Below are 22,584 nucleotides of genomic sequence, written 5' to 3'. Positions count from 1 at the left end.
CTGTGTGACTGGAAGATTGAAAAAGAAGAGAGGTAAGAACGGTGACGACACGAGGTTTGAGACTAGGGTTTGGAACCTAAACCTAATACCATGTAAGAGGTGGTAACTCTCGAATAATGTTTAATTCACATACCAATTCCACCTCCACCTTATGAGGTTAAGTAGAAATGAGAGAGAAATGAATGATATGATTTGTGATGTGACAGGAAATGCAGAGAGAGATAGAAAGAAAAATAGGTGGAAATGAGATGGAAGAGAAAGTGAGGTGTGTATATATCATTACCCGGTAACTCTCACCACAATTTGTGTGAGATAGGCAATATTATTTATAACAAGAAAAATACAGAATATTTTAAGGAATATGCCACAGAATAATAAATGAATATCTCGTAGGATATTATATCTATTTATCTCTAAGAGGTTCATCCTATTGACTTGCTTTCAAGAAATTTTTGCACATGTACTTTCTGCCCTTTTATATAGACCCAAGTAATGTGAGGTTCAATGCTTATATATATACACCCAAATAATCTAGCTAACAGTTCAAGCAGCAAACTATGGAATTCAAAGATGGAGAGAATGCTGCTAAATTGCTTCGGGCTCAAAGCCACATATGGAATCACATTTTGAGCTACATAAACTCCATGTCCCTTAAATGTGTAGTTGATCTAGGCATTCCAGATATCATTCACAACTATGGCAAACCCATGCCACTCTCAAAGCTCATTGCTTCACTACCAATCCACTCATCCAAAGCCGGCAACATCCCTCGCTTGATGCGAGTCATGATCCATTCTGGCTTCTTCTCTCAACACAATATCACAGAGAATGAGCTAGAAGTGGAGTATACACTAACTGATGATTCTATTCTGCTCCTTAAGGGTCACCCCTTCAGTATTCTGCCTTTTTTGCTTTGCTCCAATGATCCAATTTTGAAAAAGCCGTGGCATCATTTGTCAACTTGGTTCAAAAATGATGATCTTACACCCTTTGAAACAGCACACGGGATGTTGCCATGGGATTATGCTAACCGTGACCCCAAAGTTAATAACTTATTAAATGAATCCATGGCATGTGATGCTCAATTGATTGCCGGTGTGTTTATAGAGAAGTGCAAGGATATGTTGAATGGATTGGAGTCATTGGTTGATGTTGGGGGAGGCACAGGGACCATGGCAAGGGCAATTGCTAAATCATTCCCACGTTTGAAGTGCACTGTGTTTGATCTCCCACATGTTGTTGCTGATTTGCAAGGAAGTGAGAACCTTGAATATATTGGAGGGGACATGTTTAAGGAAATTCCTCCGGCGGATGCCATTTTGCTGAAGGTAAAATATCCAATTATAGATCACCTTAGATTTGGATTTGTCTAAGTTTATATTGAAGTTAAATTAAAAATTACATTATTGTGGTTGATTATAAGAAAATTTAATATGAATCAATAGCAAAGCAATGTTTAGTTTCCTTTTGATAATGCTGATGACTTTTACTTGAATGACAAACAGTGGATATTGCATGACTGGAGTGATGAGGAATGTCTAAAAATACTAAAGAATTGCAAGGAAGCAATAAAGAGCAAAGGCAAAGAAGGGAAAGTGATTATCATAGACATGGTTATTGAGGAAGATAAGGGAGATGATAAATCAGTTGAAACACAATTACTCTTTGATATGGGGATGATGGTGTTGACCACTGGAAAAGAGAGAAGCATGAAAGAATGGGGTATTTTGATTTCCTCTGCTGGATTCAGTGACTACAAGATATCTCCTGTTCTGGGATTAAGGTCTGTTGTTGAGATCTATCCATAGTAAAATCTAAGCAAATAAAAGTTTATTATGATTGTGTATGTATGGATATTTTTATATGATATATAGATGCACACTAAGAGTGTCTTTGTCAATTAAAATGGACCAAGCAAATAAAAATGTAAACAACCTAAATACAATAGAAGTATCTTTAGTAAAGTAATAGTTCAACAATGAAGCAATCTAATCCTGCATTGCTCGTGCTGAATCTTTAGTGTCAAATACATACACAAACATATAAAGTTACTGACCAAAATGATACAGATCAAGGCTTAATGGTTTGAGAAGTAAGGGTGAAAAAATAAAGAGGATTTTGTTTCTATATAGAACATAAGGTACTGTGGGAGGAATTAGAGTGCTCTAGACCTATTCTTTAATGTAAGTGTTCAGTACCTTGTGGATGTGAAACTATTAAAATTTGTTAAATGCTTAGAGGTCATGATTTGTAATAAAATTTGAGTAGATTGAATGAAAATTACAACACAATGAAGTCACAGATCATGGTAATGGATCCATTACCAAATATCAACAAAGCTTTCTCTCTAGCACTTCAATATGAAAGGCCAATGTTAGCAGAAGAATTCCTCTGAGGATTCTTTCATACCAGAACAGTACAAAAGCATCATGAATCTTTTTCAAAAGATTACACAACAAAAAATCTCATCAAGCACATCAACAACAATAAATCATGTGATCTTTGCCTCTTAACAGATTGGAGGAGCACAACAAGGTACTCAGTGTATTTGTCTTCTTTTTAATTTAATTGTGCAAAATCATGGATTCTGGATTTAAGAGCGACAGATCATATCTGTTACTCATCACTGAATCATTTCAGTCAAATTAAGAAAATAGATCCATTAAAAGTAAAGTTTCCAAATGGAAGTATTGTGATATCAGATTACTTAGGAACAATACAATTAATTTATTTTATTCAGCTAATTGATGTTTTTAATCTGCCACAAATCAAGTTCAATCTACTTTCCATTTCTAAATTGACTTGTACACTTAATTATGATCTAGTTCTTTCACATGATGGTGGTTATTTTAAGGAGGTATGCTCCAAGAAGATGATTGGTTTAGGTAGACTTGTTCATGGTCCATACCTTTTAGAGAAAACATAAAGAGTTACTTACACTAGGGAATAAATCTGAAACTGATGCTGAAGCACTTGTAGCAACTGTTATACCCGCTGGAGCCTTATAGCATTATAGGCTTTGTCACATAGGTCAAGATATAATTGATCTTTTGAGGAAGCAATTTTATTTTATCAAAGGTAGCAAAGTTGATTTGTGATATCTGCCATTTAGCTAAGCAAAAGAAACCTATGTTTCAAATTAGCAAGAATAAAGCAAAGTGTATTTTTAAAGTGATACATGTTAATATTTGGGGACCCTACTCCATCTCTTCTATACATAATCATGAATACTTTCTTAACTGTTGTTTATGATTGTAGTAGGCTTACCTAGATTGTTTTACTCAAAGAAAAAGGGAAGCACAATTCAATAACAAAACTTAGTTCAGTTAGTTGAAAGTCAACTTGATACAAAGGTTAAAGTCATCAGGTAAGAAAATGGCAGTGTTTCTGATGCCTGATTTCTACTCCTCAAAAGGAATCATTAATCAGCTAATGAGTTGCACTCATACTCCCTAAAAGAATGGAAGAGTGGAGCTTAAGACCAACATTTGCTTAATGTTTCATGTGCTTTGTTGTTTTAAGCTAATTTCCCTAAGAATTATTGGTCATATGCTGTTCAGCATGTAACCTTTCTGATAAACAGAATTCCTCTAAAAGTTCTTCATGACATGTCACCATATGAGTGTCTAATTGGAACTGCAACAAATTTGACAGAATTTAGAGTTTTTGGTTGCTTGTGTTATCCTTCCACAAAGCATTGTGCAGACTGCAGAGTACTAAATTGGATCCACGAGCTCGAAAATATGCTTTGATTAGCTATATCCAAGGCACAAAAGTATTTGTAGTTCTTGATGTTTACACATGAAATTCTTGTATCTCATGATGTGGTTAGTCATGAGTTGATTTTCCCTTATAGATGAAAAATAATTAAATCATGGCATTGTTATAAGCTTCAAATAGTATCTGATTATGAAAACTGTGGAATACCATCAGGTTCAATTCTGCTACTTAGTCCAATTCCTGCTATTACAACTGATACTGCGTTGCCTCCTACAAATACATCCATCCCTGTTGATTTAGTTACAGGACCACAATCATTAAGGAGATCAACTCGTGTAATTAAAGTTCTAGTTCATTTACATAATTATCTTTGTTCCTCACTACCCTCCAAAGCTTCTACTGCACATGTTATGTCAACCCATCTCACATATGCCAATCTTTCTCCTTCCCATCGATCATATTTTCTTTCCTTATTAATAGAAGTAGAGCCAACTTCTTATGCAGAAGCCAGTAAGCATAGGTGCTAGAATGATGTAATGAATGCTGAAATTTAAGCCTTGGAGCAGAATAGAACTTGGAACATTGTGATAAATGATAAAGCAAGCCCAATTAATCTTTTGGACATTGATTGCCACATAGTTAGGGAAAAAGGTGCAAGCTGGATTGTTGAAGCTTCTTCCTCTATCCTCAAATGATCATGTGGAAGATTTGTTTACAAAACCACTCTTTCCGCGACACTTCAACACCTTCTTTTCCAAGCTGGGCATGGTTGATAGCTTCCATCCTGCAGCTAGATAGCTGAGTGAGCATTCAGTTAATTGAGTCAGCACCCAGCTAGTCTGTGATTGATTTGATAGACTAGTTTTTAGTAGAGAAGTAACTATCTACCTTATCATAGAAGCTGAGAGCAGAGAATCTGTAAATTTCTACAATTGACTTAATGAAAGTGAATCATGTTTTTCATTCACTCTAATTCTCTCACTCTCTATAACTACCTTTCTCTCTTTTCTTAGAACCTTTGTTAGGTAGTAACATGATGATGAGACTTACTTTTTACACTTATATTGATGAGATTGGATTCTTGCAAAGTAAGCAAATTAACCCTGTTAAGTACTCCAAATTTTCAAATTTGACTCAATTGATAAACTTCCCTTAAAATACTCAGAGCTATATACCGCTCCAGTACCCGATAAATTGACTTAGCTCCGACTGAACTCTTCTTGATTATGTGGATCCAACCCCATCCCTAACCGGCACCCACTCTCGTGATACGAATAAGCATGATTTTGCCATGTTGACCTTTTGATCGGGAAGCGACCAAACTACCCGTGAAGCAAGGGTAGGAAGAAGGTGAGGGGCACGGTAACGTTGAGCGGTTGATGAAGGTCCCGGGAGGGGCTCCTGCAAGGGACTCCAATGCCAAAGTAAGAGGTTGAGCAAGGGTGAGTAAGTGAGTAATGAGATGAAGAGATGAGTTACTTTACCAAAGGGGGGAGGGAACCCCCTTATATACCTGTCTTGGCTCTAGGGTTGAGCCATGCGACGTCATGCATGGCCTACGTCTTGACTCTTCCCAGTCGTAGGATCCTCTGCTATTCCTGTGGCGCTAGAGGGATCTTACGGTCCAGGCTTCTCGTGACATGTGTCTAATCCCTAGTTCCCTAGGGTGGTTGAGGGAAGTCAACCCTACATTGTGGGGCCCGCTATTGTCCTTTGTGGAAATGTGGGACCAATCCTAGCCACTTTACAAGTTCCCAGAACAGTAGTCCCCCAGCTCTGGCCCAATGATTCAGTGGGGCGTGAGCTTAGAAGTAAACCCCTTTTACTCTGTGTCCTGTGATGCGGGTCCATAATTACGTAGTTGACCGATCGGGGTGAGGAGGCAACAAGATCGACCCGAGGGTTCCCGGCTGGAGCGTCTCCTAGAACAGTAGTCCCCTAGCTCTGGTCCACAAGAATTGTGGAGCTTGAGCTAATAGAGTTGGAGTTCCGAGTCGGAAGTAATTACATGGTTGGTCGGTCGGGGTTGGTCCTCACATGATCGGTCGGGTGAGGAGACAACATGATCGACCCGGAGAGTGACCGGCTGGAGTGTCTCACAGGTAGTCCCCTAGCTTTGGTCCACTGTGGAGCTCGAGCTACGAGAGTTTCGGGATATGAAGGCGGTGTGACCCGATTGCGGATTCAGGGCTGGGTACGGATGAGCCCCATCCCGATCGCTCGTGGTATGGAGCGGAAGTTCTTTGACACTGTTGTTTCGAGATAGTAGAGTTTCCGAATCTTTGGGACTCAACCAAAATGCTTGGTTTTAGTGGGATGATCGGTCTTGACTCTTCCCCACAGACGGCGCCAATTGATCGGGGAGCGACCAAACTACCCGTGAAGCAAGGGTAGGAAGAAGGTGAGGGGCACAGTAACGTTGAGCGGTTGATGAAGGTCCCAGGAGGGGCTCCTGCAAGGGACTCCAATGCCAAAGTAAGAGGTTGAACAAGAGTGAGTAAGTGAGTAATGAGATGAAGAGATGAGTTACCTTACCAAAGGGGGAGGGAACCCCCTTATATACCTGTCTTGGCTCTAGGGTTGAGCCATGCGACGTCATGCATGGCCTGCGTCTTGACTCTTCCAAGCCATAGGATCCTCTGCTATTCCTGCGGCGCCAGAGGGATCTTAAGGTCCAGGCTTCTCGTGACATGTGTCTAATCCCTAGTTCCCTAGGGTGGTTGAGGGAAGTCAACCATACGTTGTGGGGCTCGCTATTATCCTTTGTGGAAATGTGGGACCAATCCTAGCCACTTTACAAGTTCCCAGAACACTTTTACAGTGGATCCACATTGAGTTCAATAGAAATAAAAAACTCGTTACATCAATTGTTACGTTGTTACGAGACTTGAGAAGAGTGATGTACAACTAAGAAACACATTTCCTCATGACGACATGATCCCACGTAGCCACCACCGTCACAATTTGTGTTAGTTTGTTTCCAATTTCCATGAACCTCCCTTTCGAGAAAAAGACAAAATATCAATTTGCATAGTAGGTCACAGTCATGTCATGTCTACTTTCATTGCTCCTTTGAAAATTTTTGTCTCTAACCAAAAATAACATTTTAAATTCCTTTCAATTTATCAATATAATTATTTAATTTCTTGCGTGTCTCAAATTTGAGACGTGAGTGACATCTATAGTTCTTTTCAAATTGAGTTTGCAGTGCCGTATTTGTTCTTGTTCTAAGCCGTATTTGGTGCTGGTACAAAGGCTGATTCAACTTGATCCAAATAATTTAATTTACATGGATGTAATGAATCTAACTATATAGGCTACACGAGAATGTATCTTATGAGAAACATGTTTTTATATGAAAAAATAAGAATAGATCGTGACTGTTAGATTTTATTATGAATGTATCACCCCTTTACTATTCTACCTTATTTGCATTGCACCAATGATCCAACTTTGACAAAGCCGTGGCATTATTGGTCAACTTGGTTCAAAAATGATGACCTTACACCCTTTGTAACAGCACACGGGATGTTGCCATGGGATTATGCTAACCGTGACCCAAAAATTAACAACTTATTAAATGAAGCCATGGCAAGTGATGCCCGATTGATTGCCGGTATGTTCATTGAGAAGTGCAAGGATATGTTCGACGGATTGGAGTCGTTGGTTGATGTTGGGGGTGGCGTAGGGACCATGGCAAGGGCATGCTAAATCATTCCCACATTTGAAGTGCACTGTGTTTGATCTCCCACATGTTGTTGCTGATTTGCAAGGAAGTGAAAACCTTGAAAATGAGGGAGGGGACATGTTTAAGAAATTCCTCAAGCCGATGTCATTTTGTTGAAGGTAAAGTATGCAATTATAAATTTATAATGGAATATCCCTCTAGATTTGGATTTTTATGGAAATTAAATACAAGCTAAATTGAAAATAAATGGTTGGTTGATTATAAAAAAAATAATATGAATCAATAGCTAAGCAATATTTTGTTTCCTTTTAATGATGTAGTTGGCTTTTAATTGAATTACAAGCAGTGGATATTGCATGACTAGTCTGACGAGGAATGTCTGAAAATACTGAAGAAATGCAAGGAAGCAATCAAGAGCAAAGGAAAAGAAGGGAAGGTTATTATCATAGACATGGTGATGGAGGAAGAGAAGGGAGACAATAAATCAGTTGAAACACAATTATTCTTTGATATGGTGATGATGGTGTCGTCCACAGGAAAAGAGAGGAATAGAAAAGAATGGGTTAAGTTGATTACTTCTGCTGGTTTCAGTGACTACAAAATAACTCCTATTTTGGGGTTAAGGTCTATCATTGAGATCTATCCATAGTGAAGTCTAGCCAAATGCTAGCATAATCGATGAAAAAGTGAATGAGAAGAGATCAACATTCTAATCTCATGTATACATGCAATTTCATGTTTGTAATTTATGTGTCATATGAGAATGATCAATATGTCACTACAAAAAAAAAACAAATTTTGCTGCGGTTTTGGAAGCATTTTGCGGCGGTTCAAACCGCCGCAAAATGTATAATGAGGCGTTTATATGAGAGCCGCAGTTACGAGCGTTGGTGGTCGTTCTGCGGCGCTTATATCCAAGCGTTGGAATAACCGTCGCAGAATATAGCGGCGGTTAAAAGCGCCGCAGAGTCTGTGATTCATTCCGCCTCTGTTTTGCGGCGGTTAAAAATTTAACCGCCGCAAGTTTCTACCGTGATTTTAAAATATTTTCTATTTAATTACATTGAATTGCAGAAAATAGTTTTTAAATTTTTATTTAAAAGTCAAATTATATATTCAATCAATAAATAAAATGAAGCTTATAATCTGTAGAAGCAATAGGTTGTGAAATACTTATCACTGTGATCAGTATTAAATCTATTCTAAACTTTCAGTTATGTCATCTGCAACAGGATCAAGCAGAAAAAGTTCATCAGTATGGAAAAGCTTTCAAAAACTTCATATATATATATATATATATATATATATATATATATATTATGAATAGGATGACCATTGGGCCAAGCCCATGTACTCTATACTTGACTCATTGTCTAATGCTATAAATATAGAGGAGGTTGCATCAAGCAACCTATCCCCATTCACACTATTCTGATTATTCTCTCTTCTTTTGCTTTCTTCTCTCTTTACTTGCTTCTTTTCTCTTTACTTATATTAGTTCCTTCCTTTATTTCTAACACGTTATCCGCACGAGTGCCCTTTATCTCCTCAAGATCATGCAAGGAACATCACTTGTTAATTTTGTATCATAGTCATTTTTTTCTTCTTCTCTCTCGTCACTTCACTTATTTGCATCTGATGTGATTCAAGCATTTGCTTTATTTATTTTTTTGAAAATAAAAGGTTGTGCATTTGCATTGATCTAGACTCACGATGTACAATATTAGATACAGTGCCTTCAAAAAGGAGATGTTATTACTTGAAGTGACAAACTATGTCAAACGGAAGCAAAATATCAAACCCAAAAACTTGATAGCACCAATATCATAGTATCATAGAGAGGGCTGATTCCAGGTAACATTCTCAAGTTTTTAATTCTTTTTTTTTTTAAGAAACATACGTTACTTTGACCTATCAGTAAGTACTTTCATTTCACCATTGACCAAACCAAACCATTATTCCTTTTTACGTTTCTGTTCATTTACGTTTATGTCTACTTTATTTTATTTTATTGTTTTGTTTTCCTTTAATTTCTTTATTTCTGTTTTTTTTTTTTTTGTAACGTCTCTCTTTCTAACGGTTATATATATACCTTTTGTTTTATATATACCTAATGATGTATAACTAGTGTTTTTTACCCGCGCGTTGCACGGGAAATATGTCTATTGTATTTGATACATTAATTAATACTTTAATTATTAAAAATATATTAAACAACGAATGAAATAGAAAAGTCAGAATTGATGAGTAAAGTGAACATAAAGACTTCTCTTCTAAGCCCGATTGAGACCAAGAAGAACTCGTTTCACATTCTTCTTAAATATGAAGATGATAACACAAATCATAGATATAAGGAATTATCAACATATTAATCTTAAAAAAAATAATGTGATAGTAGCACAAATCAGGATTGTGTAAGATATATCATAAAGTATAACTTTATTGTGTTTATTCCAACAAAGTAGGGATGACAATGGGTAGGTACTATAGTACCATCTCCATACCCGCGTTTTTAAAAATTACATGTACCTGTCTCTATACTCACGTGGGTAGCAACTCGAAGCTCTCCACCTTTAGACAATTCAATGTCATTACAGGAAGCTATCCATATTTTCCAAAATCTAAATCTATGGATGACAATGGGTCTCAAAATCATAGGGTACCCGCAAAAAATACCCACTATAGGTAGGGTAAAAAACCGCTAAATGGGTATGAGATTGAGTACAGATAATTACCCGCAAAAAATAGTGGGTATGAGTGCGGGTATGGGCACTATAGTACCCAACCGGCCCATATCCGCACACATATATTATTATTATTATTATTATTATTATTATTATTATTATTATTATTATTATTATTATTATTATTATTATTATTATTATTATTATTATTTGGGAATATATTAACAAATTAACTTAAGCTATAGCTTTCAAACTCACTCTATTTTTAAAAAAAGTTTGGGATATATTAATTAATACTCTAAAAATAAATTAAAATAAAATCAAGAAATAAACCACCTAAATCCTAATCAAATCTAAAATTTAAAAATGTATTTTTTTTTACTCTAAAAATAAATTAAGATAAAATCAAGAAATAAACAACATAAATCCTAATCAAATCTAAAATTTTAAAATGTATTTTGTTTATGAGAATTAATCTGGGAATGACACGTGTTATATTTTTTTCCAATTAGTGAATATTTTGCACCCTATAAGATTTTCTTTTCCTCAATCCTTTTGCTTTTGATTAAGAAGAGAAAAACAGGAATCCTTGAAGCATATGACATCTTACAATTAGTTGAAGAACAAAATCAATTCATGGAGAAGTTGAAACAGAAACCCAAAATGAAGTCTTGAAGAACAAAATACCCTCCTTCACCAATTTGAAAGGATTGTGGTGAAAGAATTGTATTTAGTGTATTTGTGAATCTTCGGGTGGAACCCTTGTGAAACAAAAAATCAAAGGCACATTTCAGTCAAGACAAACAAAAAATGGTGTATTGCCCCATATGTGCGCACTCCAACAAATTATCTATATATGTGAGATAAAAACAAAATAATTCTCCCACCCAAAATAATTATGGTTACTTCACCAATAAACTTATACTAACAATCAATTTAAATTAAACTTAAGGAAATATATAGAGCAAAGTAAGAGAAGTCGCCCAATTGGCATACTAAAACATGAGTATATGCAAAACTAATGAGTTTGAGGAAAACATGAACCAACCTTAAGAATGGGCTAAACATACTCATGAAGATTAAATGTGAGCTCTTCATATGCTTTCATCAATTTGACTGACTTGTGCATCATAAAAAAAAAAATTAGTAAGTTGTGCATCATTCACATACAGTGCAAATAGTATACTTATACACACAGCTCAAACATGATGAATAAAAACGTGCAAAATTTGAGAAATGAATATAAATTCAGGCTATCCTAAGTTTCGTAAATTTCTATAAATTATACCAAAATCTGGTTTAGAATGGCTTCACACGCATGAATTTCTACAAACTATACTAAAATCTGGTTTAAAAAAATACAAAAGCGGAAGAAAAACAATAGAAAAAACATTACATCAGAATCAAAACATTACGTCTTCAACAATGATTCGTTAAAGTGTCTATGCAAAAATTTGTAAACTTTTGGATCAAAACACACAAAATATGTGAAATTTAAGAATCCAGTATTGAATTACGAACAAAGGATAAACTGAAATGGCACAAACCATCAATCACAACATGATAAACTCTTCTTCACGTAACATCATCTTACGTCATACCTCTGTCCTGATCACGACATGCGGCAGAGGTAGAAATAACAGCTATCAAATCTCTGCGTGTCCATTGTAGCTTTGTAGACCCTCAGCACCAAATCAACTCAATTTTCTTAGAATTAGCATTAAATAAATAATAAGATAAATTAAGATAAAATCAAGAAATAAACAACCTAAATCCTAATCAAGTCTAAACTTTAAAAAGGTACTAAATAAAGATAGATAAAAACTACCAAAATCTAGCAAATCACAATAAAAAACTCATAAAATCCTAAATTAAATAAAAATATGAAAATTCAATAAAAATACCATAAAAATTCATTTATAATCTAAAAGTAACTCAAAAATAAAATAAAATATTTCATGAAATTAAAATTAAAATAAATAATAAATAAGGATAGATAAAAACTATCAAAATCTAGCAAATCACAATAAAAACTCATAAAATCCTGCATTAATTAAAAATCCGAAAATTCAATAAAAATTAATTATTATACTCTATAAATAAATGTAAAATAAAATAAAATATATCCTGGAAGTAAAATTAAATAAATAATAAGATAAAATTAAGAAATAAACAACCTAAATCCTAATCAAATCTAAAATTTAAAAAGGTACTAAATAAAGATAGATAAAAACTACCAAGTCTAGCAAATCACAATAAAAACTGATAAAATACTGAATTAATTAAAAATCCAAAAATTTAAGAAAAATTAATTAATATACGCTAAAAGTAAATTTAAAATAAAATAAAGTATTTCCTGGATTTAAAATAAAATAAATAATAAGATAAATTAAAATAAAATTAAGAAATAAACAACCTAAATTCCAATCAAATCTAATATTAAAAATGGTATTAAATAAAGATAGATAAAAACTAACAAAATCTAGCAAATCACAATAAAAACTCATAAAATCCCGAATTAATAAAAAATTCTAAAATTCAATAAAAATTAATCAATATATTCTAAAAATAAATTTAAAATAAATTAATAGACCAAATCTCATCTTTTAAAATAATATCAATCAATTATTTTAGAATATATAAAATCAAAACATATATCAATTGAAAAATATATCTTCTAAAATAATATCAATTAATTAGGTTAGAATATATAAAATTAAAACATATATCAATTGAAAATTATATCCTCTAACAAATTGACACGTGGAATAATTTTTATGAGAATTAATCTGGTGCTGACACGTCACTAAGAATTAATCTGGTGCTGACACGTCACTATGAAAGTTCTTCTTTTCTAATATATATTGATTGATATCACTTGTGGTGATATCAAATGAGTTATGGATATTGATCATTCTCACATATTTTTATCCTACGAGTCCAGAAGAGCCGTAGTGAACTTTTTTTATTATGAATCCTGAAGATTCATAGTCCAACAGAACTGTAGTTAAATTTTTATCAAGAATCTTAAAGATTCAGATCCTTCAGAATAATTGAAGTGAAATTTATATTTTTTTTTGAATCCTGAAGATTCATAGTCTACAAGTCCAGAAGAACTGTAGACTGTAGTGATCTTGAATCCTGAAGATTCATTCCTAAATTTAAAGAAAGAGTGCAACCATTGAAGTGCACTAGAAATTTTGATGCTCAAAATATAATATTTGTTGAGCTATGGATATCGATTTTAATAGCGAAGATGTTTGTCTCGCTGATTGCGCAACAACGCACACACTCTTAAGAGTAAATTGTATTTCTCGCAATTGACAACAGGAGAATCCATTGTACTTAAAAAATGATTGAAGGCTCCAGAAGAGCTAAAATTTTGTTGAAAAAAAAAATGATAGAAATACTTTGGATCTATTTTTGTGATTGAAATATTTCCAGAAGTAAATATTTCATCTAACATGTTCTCCATTGCAAAAACGCTTTGGATCAATTTTATGTATGATTGTAATTGATATATTTCCTGAAGCAAATATTTTATCAAACATGATAAAAGTTGTGATCTTTTATATCAAAGTATGGTTAATTGTCCCAGAAGGACATGATAACCTAAATGATATTGTATGGTGGTTCTCTAGAAGAGACCTATGAAATCTATCTCAAAGCAATAGTATAGTAATGTGGTGGTAACTCACACTTGAGGGGGAGAACGTTGGGAATTCAAGTGTGATTTAGAGACTCCTATTTTGAGCTCTCCAATTTCCCCAACTAGTGACATAATGTCAAAATCCCTGAAGGATTCAAAATGTGAGATAATATTCTTTGAAATATTGAAGCATTATTTTGATTAGCGAAGTTCTTCATATGGAAAAAGTGATTGTGATTGGCATATGACCGGTTAGACCATCCTGCATCTTATGATGCGAAAGTCTATTTCATATATGTTGTTCTCAAAGTCAAAAATTAAAATTGTGGCAAAAATAAGGGGAATTCCCTATGATTCTTGAATATATTTGATGTGATACATGTGCACAAATTCAGTGTTTATCGATAAATCGACCTTGATAGAATGAAATGTTCAACCTTGATCAAGTTGGTATGTGACATGATTTTGAATGTCGAGTTGCACATGTTCATATTTAAAATGATCTGGCAAAGATATTTAGCTAAATTCTTCTTATTTATAGCTAGAAAAATATTAAGAGAACAAATGTCATTTTATGGACATGTTTTTGTAAGTAACAACATTTATATGCATCAAGCCAACGAGTCACTAGAATTCTCCCTTGCAATTGGTTCATGGTCAGGAATCTAATATCTCTCATCTATATTTTTTTTATGTGCACTATGTGTCATTAGACCGCACTAAAAGATGAGACTACAAGAAAAAATTAAGATTATGTTATGCATTTGAATAATCTTCAGAAGATAATTCATATCTTACTTATCATTATTTCTCGAAAATATGCTTTGCTTGGCTATATCCAAGGCACAAAAGTATTTGTAGTTCTTGATGTTTACACATGAAATTCTTGTATCTCATGATGTGGTTAGTCATGAGTTGATTTTCCCTTATAGATGAAACATAATTAAATCATGGCATTGTTATAAGCTTCAAATAGTATCTGATTATGAAAACTGTGGAATACCATCAGGTTCAATTATGCTACTTAGTCCAATTCCTGCTATTACAACTGATACTGCGTTGCCTCCTACAAATACATCCACCCCTGTTGATTTAGTTACAGAACCACAATCACTAAGTAGATCAACTAGTGTAATTAAAGTTCTTGTTCATCTACAGAATTATCTTTGTTCCTCACTACCCTCCAAAGCTTCTATTGCACGTGTTATGTCAACACATCTCACATATGCCAATCTTTCCCCTTCCCATCGATCATATTTTCTTTTCTTATTAATAAAAGTAGAGCGAACTTCTTATGCAGAAGCCAGTAAGCATAGGTGCTAGAGTGATGTAATGAATGCTGAAATTCAAGGCTTGGAGGAGAATAGAACTTGGAACATGATTGATATCTTCCATCCTCCAACTTGAGGGGAGGATTTGGATCTCTCCGGCTGCTCGAGGGTCCAGCAGTGTATATCACCCTTAAATAAATTTAGTGTTTAAATTACGTTTTTCACCTCAACACATCTCAACCATTAATTATTTTGATCTATGGCTATAAATGAACCGTAGAGGCTGGAGAGGATTTTGGGCTGGAGAGGATCCTAATCCTTGAGGGGATATTAGCGAAGTAGTTGGAGTTCTTCAGTCTGTGTCAGCAGTTAGTTAGTTGAGTCAGCATTCAATAGTCTTTTAGTTAATGGAGTCAGCATCCAGCTAATCTGTGATTGATTTGTTAGAGCATCTTCAATACCAGGTTCTTAGTTCTTAACACTATTTATGTGAGCCCGTACTGTCACATGTGCTTAAGCAACTCTTTGCAGATTTTGCTCAAACCATGAGTTTTTAGTTTTTAGTTCTTTGCACTATTCATCTAGTCCCACAATACCATTATATTTGTAATATTTTTTATTTTCATATAGTTTTGATTTAAATTTAAATGTTAATTGAATACTTAAATTAAATCAGTTGATGAATGAAGAGAATAAATTAATTTTTTATGCTAAGAATTCAAAAAGTAAAACTTCTTATAAAAGAACTAGTTCTTATTTTTAAGAATTAAGAACTTCATGTCAACCCCCTCCAATGGTTAAAATCTCAGTTCTTAGTTCTTAGCTCAGAAATAAGAACTAAGAACATTACATTGGAGATACTCTTAGAATAATTTTTAGTAGAGAAGTAACTACCGAACATATCATAGAAGCTGATAGTAGAGAATCTATAAAGTTCGACAATTGACTTAATGAGAGTGAATCATGTTTTTCACCTTTCTTCCTTCTTAACTGTAACACCCCGATTTCAGTGGCGTCACTTTAGTAACCAAAAATCAAATAAAGCGGAAAAACGTGAATTTTTTTTTTCATTTTGTTTAAAAAAAAGACTTGTCGAAATAAAGACTCAACCCAAAAACGATAAACATAACTAATATACGATATATATATATAGCCACCCGCTGTAAGTAGCATGCCACGTCACGAGTAACCTCCAGTGACGGAAAAGTGACAGAAAGTATCGGAAAGTAGTGCCCGCAGGCAAATATGTACAAACCAAAGTAAATGTCAAGTATTCGAAATGTAGTCCTCCATAAGAAAGTAAGCAGTCCAAAACGGCCTAAACAAGACCACCTAGTCCGACCATGTGATCCTCATAGAGAGAACCACACAAAAAGCTAAAGGTTGGGGACCTACCCTGCCCCAAAATGAGAACATGACGACCAGAGCTATGACGCTACTCCTACTCTAACCTCCCCAGAGAAGCGTATCTCAACACTCCTCAACCAAAGCGCTGACATAATTGTCGTCTGAATCAGAATCTAGAACGATCAGCTCCCTGTCCACGTCGATGACCTCCCTCGCTACCGACCGAGTCTCAATCCTAGAAACACTCGTCTCCGCGTCCACCACACAAACGAACACGTCCTCCTCCATCAGGTGCACCAACGGCACAACACGATAACTACGGGAGGAAGCCAAAGTCCTCAAACGAAGAGTGGCAGCAGTGACAATCTCCTCTACCAGCATCGCAGGTCTGGAACTCGGTCCGGTGTCAGCACGGTCAGCAATGGTGGGAGAGCTCGATCCCGAAGAAGCTCCTCCAACTGACTCCTCCTCCGAGGGGTCCTCGTCGTTAGATGACGACGATGGTGGCACTCCTGCACCAGGTCCGCAGTGCACGCCGGACGGTAGGTTAAAGCTAACAGAATATCGTCTCAGTACTCCCTTTGTCAAGTTTCCAAACTCGCTGCCACGGTCCTCCATTATTCTCCCCGAATAGATAGCTTGGTGGCTAGCGGGGTCAACCACCCATGAGCCGGGGATATCCTTGTCGATCATCTCGTGCCTAGTCCCCCCCACCCGAGGGGTGGACCATCGTGAACTAGTCCGCCATGGACATCTGACAGCAGGCGTATAACCGCCAAAACACAAACAGCAGGCGCAAGGGTCAACTCAACGAATTACATAAATAATACACATAATAGATAAAGTTTACGGGGATAGATACTTAGGTTCAATAGGCTTATAATAGCAAAGTAAGTAACATATCCTTCAACGAATCATGAATGACAATTACTGACAATTTATCACTTATCAAGTAAGATAACAAATATCAATCACATTCGACAAGTCAGCATGTATGATGAGATGCAATGACATGCTTCAGAAAGAATGCTCCGGAATAGCTGGGCACCAACGAGTCAGTCACCACTAGCCTAGTGTGTAACCTTTTCTGCTCGGCGTCTCGTACACCAAACAAATGTAGTCAGATCAATCGTAACCCTTAGGTCTGTCATTTTTGTCTCCTACTAAGAAACACTCTTGGTGTTCTTATGTGAAAATCCGGGTCTTATGACCATTTTGGAATTCACCGAGGTCGGCGTCCCACCGTGTATAAACCTCAAAATGTATGAATGATGCAATATGATTAGTCAAACAACGTCTCCGACCTTACCACTCATGTGTTCTAGCTAACTTATTGTCTCTAAAAAGAATACCCTAAGGTAAATGTCGATTCTGCGACAAAAGACAATTAATTATAAAAAAGATTGTAATCACCCTTGATGACTTATGAGTCATCTGACTCATCTAATTCGATGGTCAAAAACTGCTCAGCGAGCAAAAGAGTACCAATGTACTTGGGAACTTATAGTTCCCTGGCTTATCTTCTAGATAGCCAAACAAATAAACTGCTCAACGAGCAAAAGAGTATACACATACTCAGAAACTTATTAGTTTCCTAAAAGTTGGATTCAGCGACACTTCTCATTTTCCAAAACTAGTATTCAAGCCCTAAGCTTTCATCTGAGATTGTTATCATTATTTAAAGGGTTCAGAGGTTGTTTAGTGTATTATGAATTCTCCTTGTGAAATATTTTCCATTTAGGTTTGTCTCTAATCTTATGAGTTTAAAAGATCCCATCATCCCAAGTAACTCCCAGAGAAGGTCTCGATCCACTAAAACAATAATGAGGGTCCGAACCTTGGTTCGTCCCGTCAAACTTTTCCAAAATCTCGTCATGAGTATGGCATAATTGCCCGTTTTCCTCACTCTGACGTAAAACAGATATATGTTTAATTGCACAACCAAATTAACACAATCCCACAATCATGGTACATATATCAACACATCCTAAGATTAACCATTTAGCATAAAGCATGTGAATCAATCAACAACAATCAAAGCGATAAATAAATCCCAATCAACAATGTTGGCCGAAGCCTCAGAAAACGGAGACACACGTCTCAATCAGTTCACTCGGCCGAAGCCTCCAGAAAAAATTTCCTAGTTCAAGTGCATAAATCAAGTGCATAAACAATAAATCAGTGAGTAGCAATCAAGTGCATAAAGTCAGAACTAATCAAACAATAAATCACAGAATTTAATCACAATCAGTGCATAAACAATAACCCAAGTCGAATTCATCGACACCTAAAGCATTAGCTAGTAATCAGTGAGTAGCTCTCACCTTTAATTCTTCCAGTGTGTTTCTGCAGGGTTCCTTCACGATCCTCTCCTTCCGCTCCAAGAAATTCTTCAAACGAACCTTTGAGAAAAATCACAGAATTCAATCACAACAAGTCAGAACTAATCAAACAATAATTACTAACGTTATGCGAAGCATTATAAGCTCCAAAGTACGATATCCTAACGCGATAAGACAAATTTTCGCAAAAGAGAAATTTTCTCCTCCCCCCTTAGGAGCTCTCGGCCACAACACATCAAAATGTGTTTTGGCGCTTTTTCTTCAATCAAACTTGATTTCTAGGTTATCATTAGTCGTAACTAGAGTGAATTAAAGCTTGGAAAAATTATCGGATCGAAAACTGAAACAGGGGTATTTTGGTCAGTGTTTTTAGCTCGGAAATCCAAAGTCGGAATTTTGAAAAACAAATTGGATGGGGTCGTCACTAACAGCGTTTATGACAACTAATCCTACTGGCACTAAGCTCAGTCGAGAGTTTTCAGTCCAAAGAACAAAACTTTAGTCGGAAAACTAGTATTCGAGCAGAATTGAAGCTCTGCGACGATTTGGCGAGATGTAATCGGATAAACATGCTCTTGGGTTAGTAGAGAAGAGGTTTTGATAGAGAAATCAAGTTATTTGGACATTTTTGCAAAAAGCTCAAAACTTTGAGCACAGAAAGACATAGAGAAAAGCGACAAAATTTACGATCACAGGTAAGGAATAACATCAGTACCCCGAGGCCTACGCGTCGCAATGAACGGGGCAGCGATCAAACAAGAATCGACGAAAATCTCTCATCCCTTTCTCTCCTCCTTGCTTGCGGGTTTGGTGGTGTTGTGGGGTTTGAAATTTTGATTTCTCACCTATTTATAGGTGAGGAAAAATGCGGGAAAATGATTATTTCGCGATTCCGATTTTTCCTGCGCGTTCCTCTGTGAATTTTAAGTTAGATTCTAGCGACGGAATTTCAGAACTCGAAACAGGTTTCTTGGAATTAAAGCAAACGATCCAATGTCGGTATGAATGGATTTAACCCGAAAAACTACTTTTTGCAGATGATGTCGGATAAGAAAATTTCCTTCTAAAGAAAGATTAGAAACATCGAAAGAAATTGGTGCACTCGTGTGGAATCTTCGTTTGAAGCTCCGAATAGGAAAAGTCTTCATCGACGGTTAATTTTAGGGTTCTTGAGCTATCAAGGATTCAGTTTCGGTAAACTTTCGAGAAATGGAATCGGACGTTCGTACATTCCAGGGTTTCGTGTCGAAACACTTGTCATGGAAAGGAATAAGAGAAATTCTTACATTCCTCGGAAGAATTTTGAAAATCGTTCCTATAGTGTTTTAAGAGCAGATTAATCATATACTAACGCTCTTGCCCTAGGCGTAAGTGAATAAGACTCGCGCTATAACTTATATCGACTTTAATACTATTCTTAGCATTTTCCTGAACTTTCTCCTTCATAAATTTATTCCATTCGGTAAACACTTGTTCAGGTTTCCTTCACGTTACACCGAACTTAATCGTGAATAGAAAATTTAATTAATTTATTCTAAGTTTAAAAACTTAAGTCTCACATTAACCAACGCTCTCTTCGGACTCATTTGGTCGAAGTTGTCTAACTAGAGTTCAACATGAATCAAATAAGCACAAATTTGCCATGTTCACTTTCATTTCTAATCTATGTTGAGTCCAGTAAAAATATAAACACGCAAACACTCATTAATTATATCAATTGTTATGTGACATGAGAAAATTATGTACATCTAAGAAACACATTTCTTCATTTTAAAGGGCGTTAATATTGAATCTACACGGGTCTTATTTTCCCCAAATGGCATAATGTTCATGACGGCATGATCCCACGTAGCCACCACCCACCGTCACAATTTGTGTTAGTTTGTTTCCATGAACCTCCCTTTCGAGAAAAAGACAGAGTATCAATCAACATACTGACATAGTAACACACAGTCATGTCTACTTTCATTGCTCCTTTGGAAGTTCTTGTCTCTAACCAAAAATAACATTTTTAATACCTTTCAATTTAACAATATAACGATTTTATTTCTTGCGTGTCTCAAATGGAACATCTATAATTCTTTCCAGGGTCGGTCCCGACATTTTGGAAGCTCTGTGCAAATATTATAAATAGACCCTTAATAATTTTAACGTTCGAGATTTCATCAGAATCATTATGTTGGTTCGTTTGGCAACTGGCAAAAAGTAAGATACACAGTTACTAACCACTAGACCAGCTCAAGTCATTAATAATATCTTGAACATTAATTATTATAACTAACTTTTATTTTAGTGGAAAATTTAATGGGATTTTTTTTGGAGCCCCTTCATTTTGGAGGCCTTGGGCTATGGGTCTGCTTGCACAGGCCCAGGGCCGACCCTGGTTCTTTCCAAATTGAGTTTGGAGTACCGTTTTTGTTCTTATTCTAAGCCATATTCGGTGCTGGTACAAAGGCCGATTCAACTTGATCCAAATAATTTAACAAGTAAAAAACAATACCCACTTTTGATTGTAAAACAAACTCTGCTACACTCCCAATGTTAGGTGAGGACACATGGGACAGGTAGATCCAATGAACCCGCCCGAACCAACCCAATCCAATGGAAAAAACGCGGGTTGGATGGGGTCAACAAGTCAATCAGACGGATTTTATTACAATCCAATCAACTTCGGATTGGATACCGGATTTAAGAATAATCCACCCAATCCAACCTGAAATCCAAACATACAATAATAATATATTATTTAATATATATTTTTAATAATTTTACCTAACATACATGTAAAATTCTAAACCCTTATTTTATTTCACTTTTCACATTCTTCACTTTTTGTTTCAATTTTATTTGGCATGTCGGAGAATGGAGACAATTAAATTCTAAGTGTCATGACATTGTCATATTGATTAACTTGATTTCATTGCCGCAGTTGTTTTTCATGGTATTTTGCTATATGTCATTTATGAAATACTATTTCATGCTATTTAGCACAATGTTTTGTGTGTTTTTTTTATGTTATTTTGTACCATAACCTATTTACCAATTTTTTCTAATTTTTTTTTGAAGTTTTAATATTTTTTTCAATATTCCATATTTATTAATATTTTAATATAGTGATCCAATTAACCCATCCAAACCAACCCGAAGATCGTCGGATTGGGTTGGTTCGGGTCCGAGGGTGAAAACTCGTGAAATCCAACCCAATCTAACTCAAACAATTGTAATTGGTTCGGATCATGATTAACCTATAAATCCATCCAACCCAACCCATGTGCACCCCTAGGTTAGGTGAACTTGTAAATTTTTCATGGTTCAAGTTTAAAGTCGGAGTAATGATTTTCACACCGAGGAGCGAAAGATCAAACAGAGCATTTAAGTGTGTATGTTTTATTAGAATTAGAGAGACTTAACTCAACTCAAAAGCTAGCTCAAGAAATCAGGGTTTGCTCTATTCTTTATAAAGACTTGTTTGACCATATCTCTAGCTAAGAGACTTAACACACCCCTCATGCTCACGCCCATGACTGGAAATCTGGAGCGTGAAATTAACATCAACGGGTGACCCAAATATGTGAGGTCTCCACAATAAATGGATCTATGATAGATTCTGATTTCATATTAGAATTAAGAAGACCTAACTCAACCCAAAAGCTAGCTTTAAGAGTTGATGGTTGCTCAACCCTTTATAAACACTTGTTTAGATCTTTAGCCAATGTAACTTTTAACATATTTGGAAAAAGTATAAATAAAAAATCAAATTATAGTGTAGATACTTCTATCCACCATAATTTTGACTCAATGTGATTTTTATTGGATTATATATAGCCCCAAGTAATGTGATGTTCCATACTTCACATCTAGCTAATAGTCCAAACAGCAAAAT

General features: G+C 35.4%; 1 protein-coding gene and 1 pseudogene across 1 annotated transcript; both read left to right on the top strand.

Moving 5' to 3' along the window:
* The first annotated feature begins 496 nt into the window (after positions 1 to 496).
* On the top strand, positions 497 to 3,875 carry LOC130733908 (trans-resveratrol di-O-methyltransferase-like). Its single transcript, XM_057586197.1, has 2 exons — positions 497 to 1,328; positions 1,506 to 3,875. Exons 1-2 carry the CDS (start codon positions 558 to 560, stop codon positions 1,806 to 1,808), a joined length of 1,074 nt encoding a protein of 357 aa, XP_057442180.1. The 5' UTR covers positions 497 to 557; the 3' UTR covers positions 1,809 to 3,875.
* Positions 3,876 to 7,119: 3,244 nt separating this feature from the next.
* Positions 7,120 to 8,057, top strand: LOC130728468 (probable O-methyltransferase 3; annotated as a pseudogene).
* The last annotated feature ends 14,527 nt before the right edge of the window (positions 8,058 to 22,584 follow it).

The sequence above is a fragment of the Lotus japonicus genome, chromosome 1 (genome assembly GCF_012489685.1).
Source record: "Lotus japonicus ecotype B-129 chromosome 1, LjGifu_v1.2".
Taxonomy (NCBI): domain Eukaryota; kingdom Viridiplantae; phylum Streptophyta; class Magnoliopsida; order Fabales; family Fabaceae; genus Lotus; species Lotus japonicus.
The sequence above is the reverse complement of the archived record's forward strand: the minus strand, read 5'-3'. Positions and strand labels throughout refer to the sequence as shown.

Coding starts and splice junctions, on each gene's coding strand:
- LOC130733908 (XM_057586197.1), top strand. CDS start 558: ATGGAATTCAAAGATGGAGAGAATGCTGCTAAATTGCTTCGGGCTCAA. Junction 1,329..1,505: donor CGGATGCCATTTTGCTGAAG/GTAAAATATCCA, acceptor AATGACAAACAG/TGGATATTGCATGACTGGAG.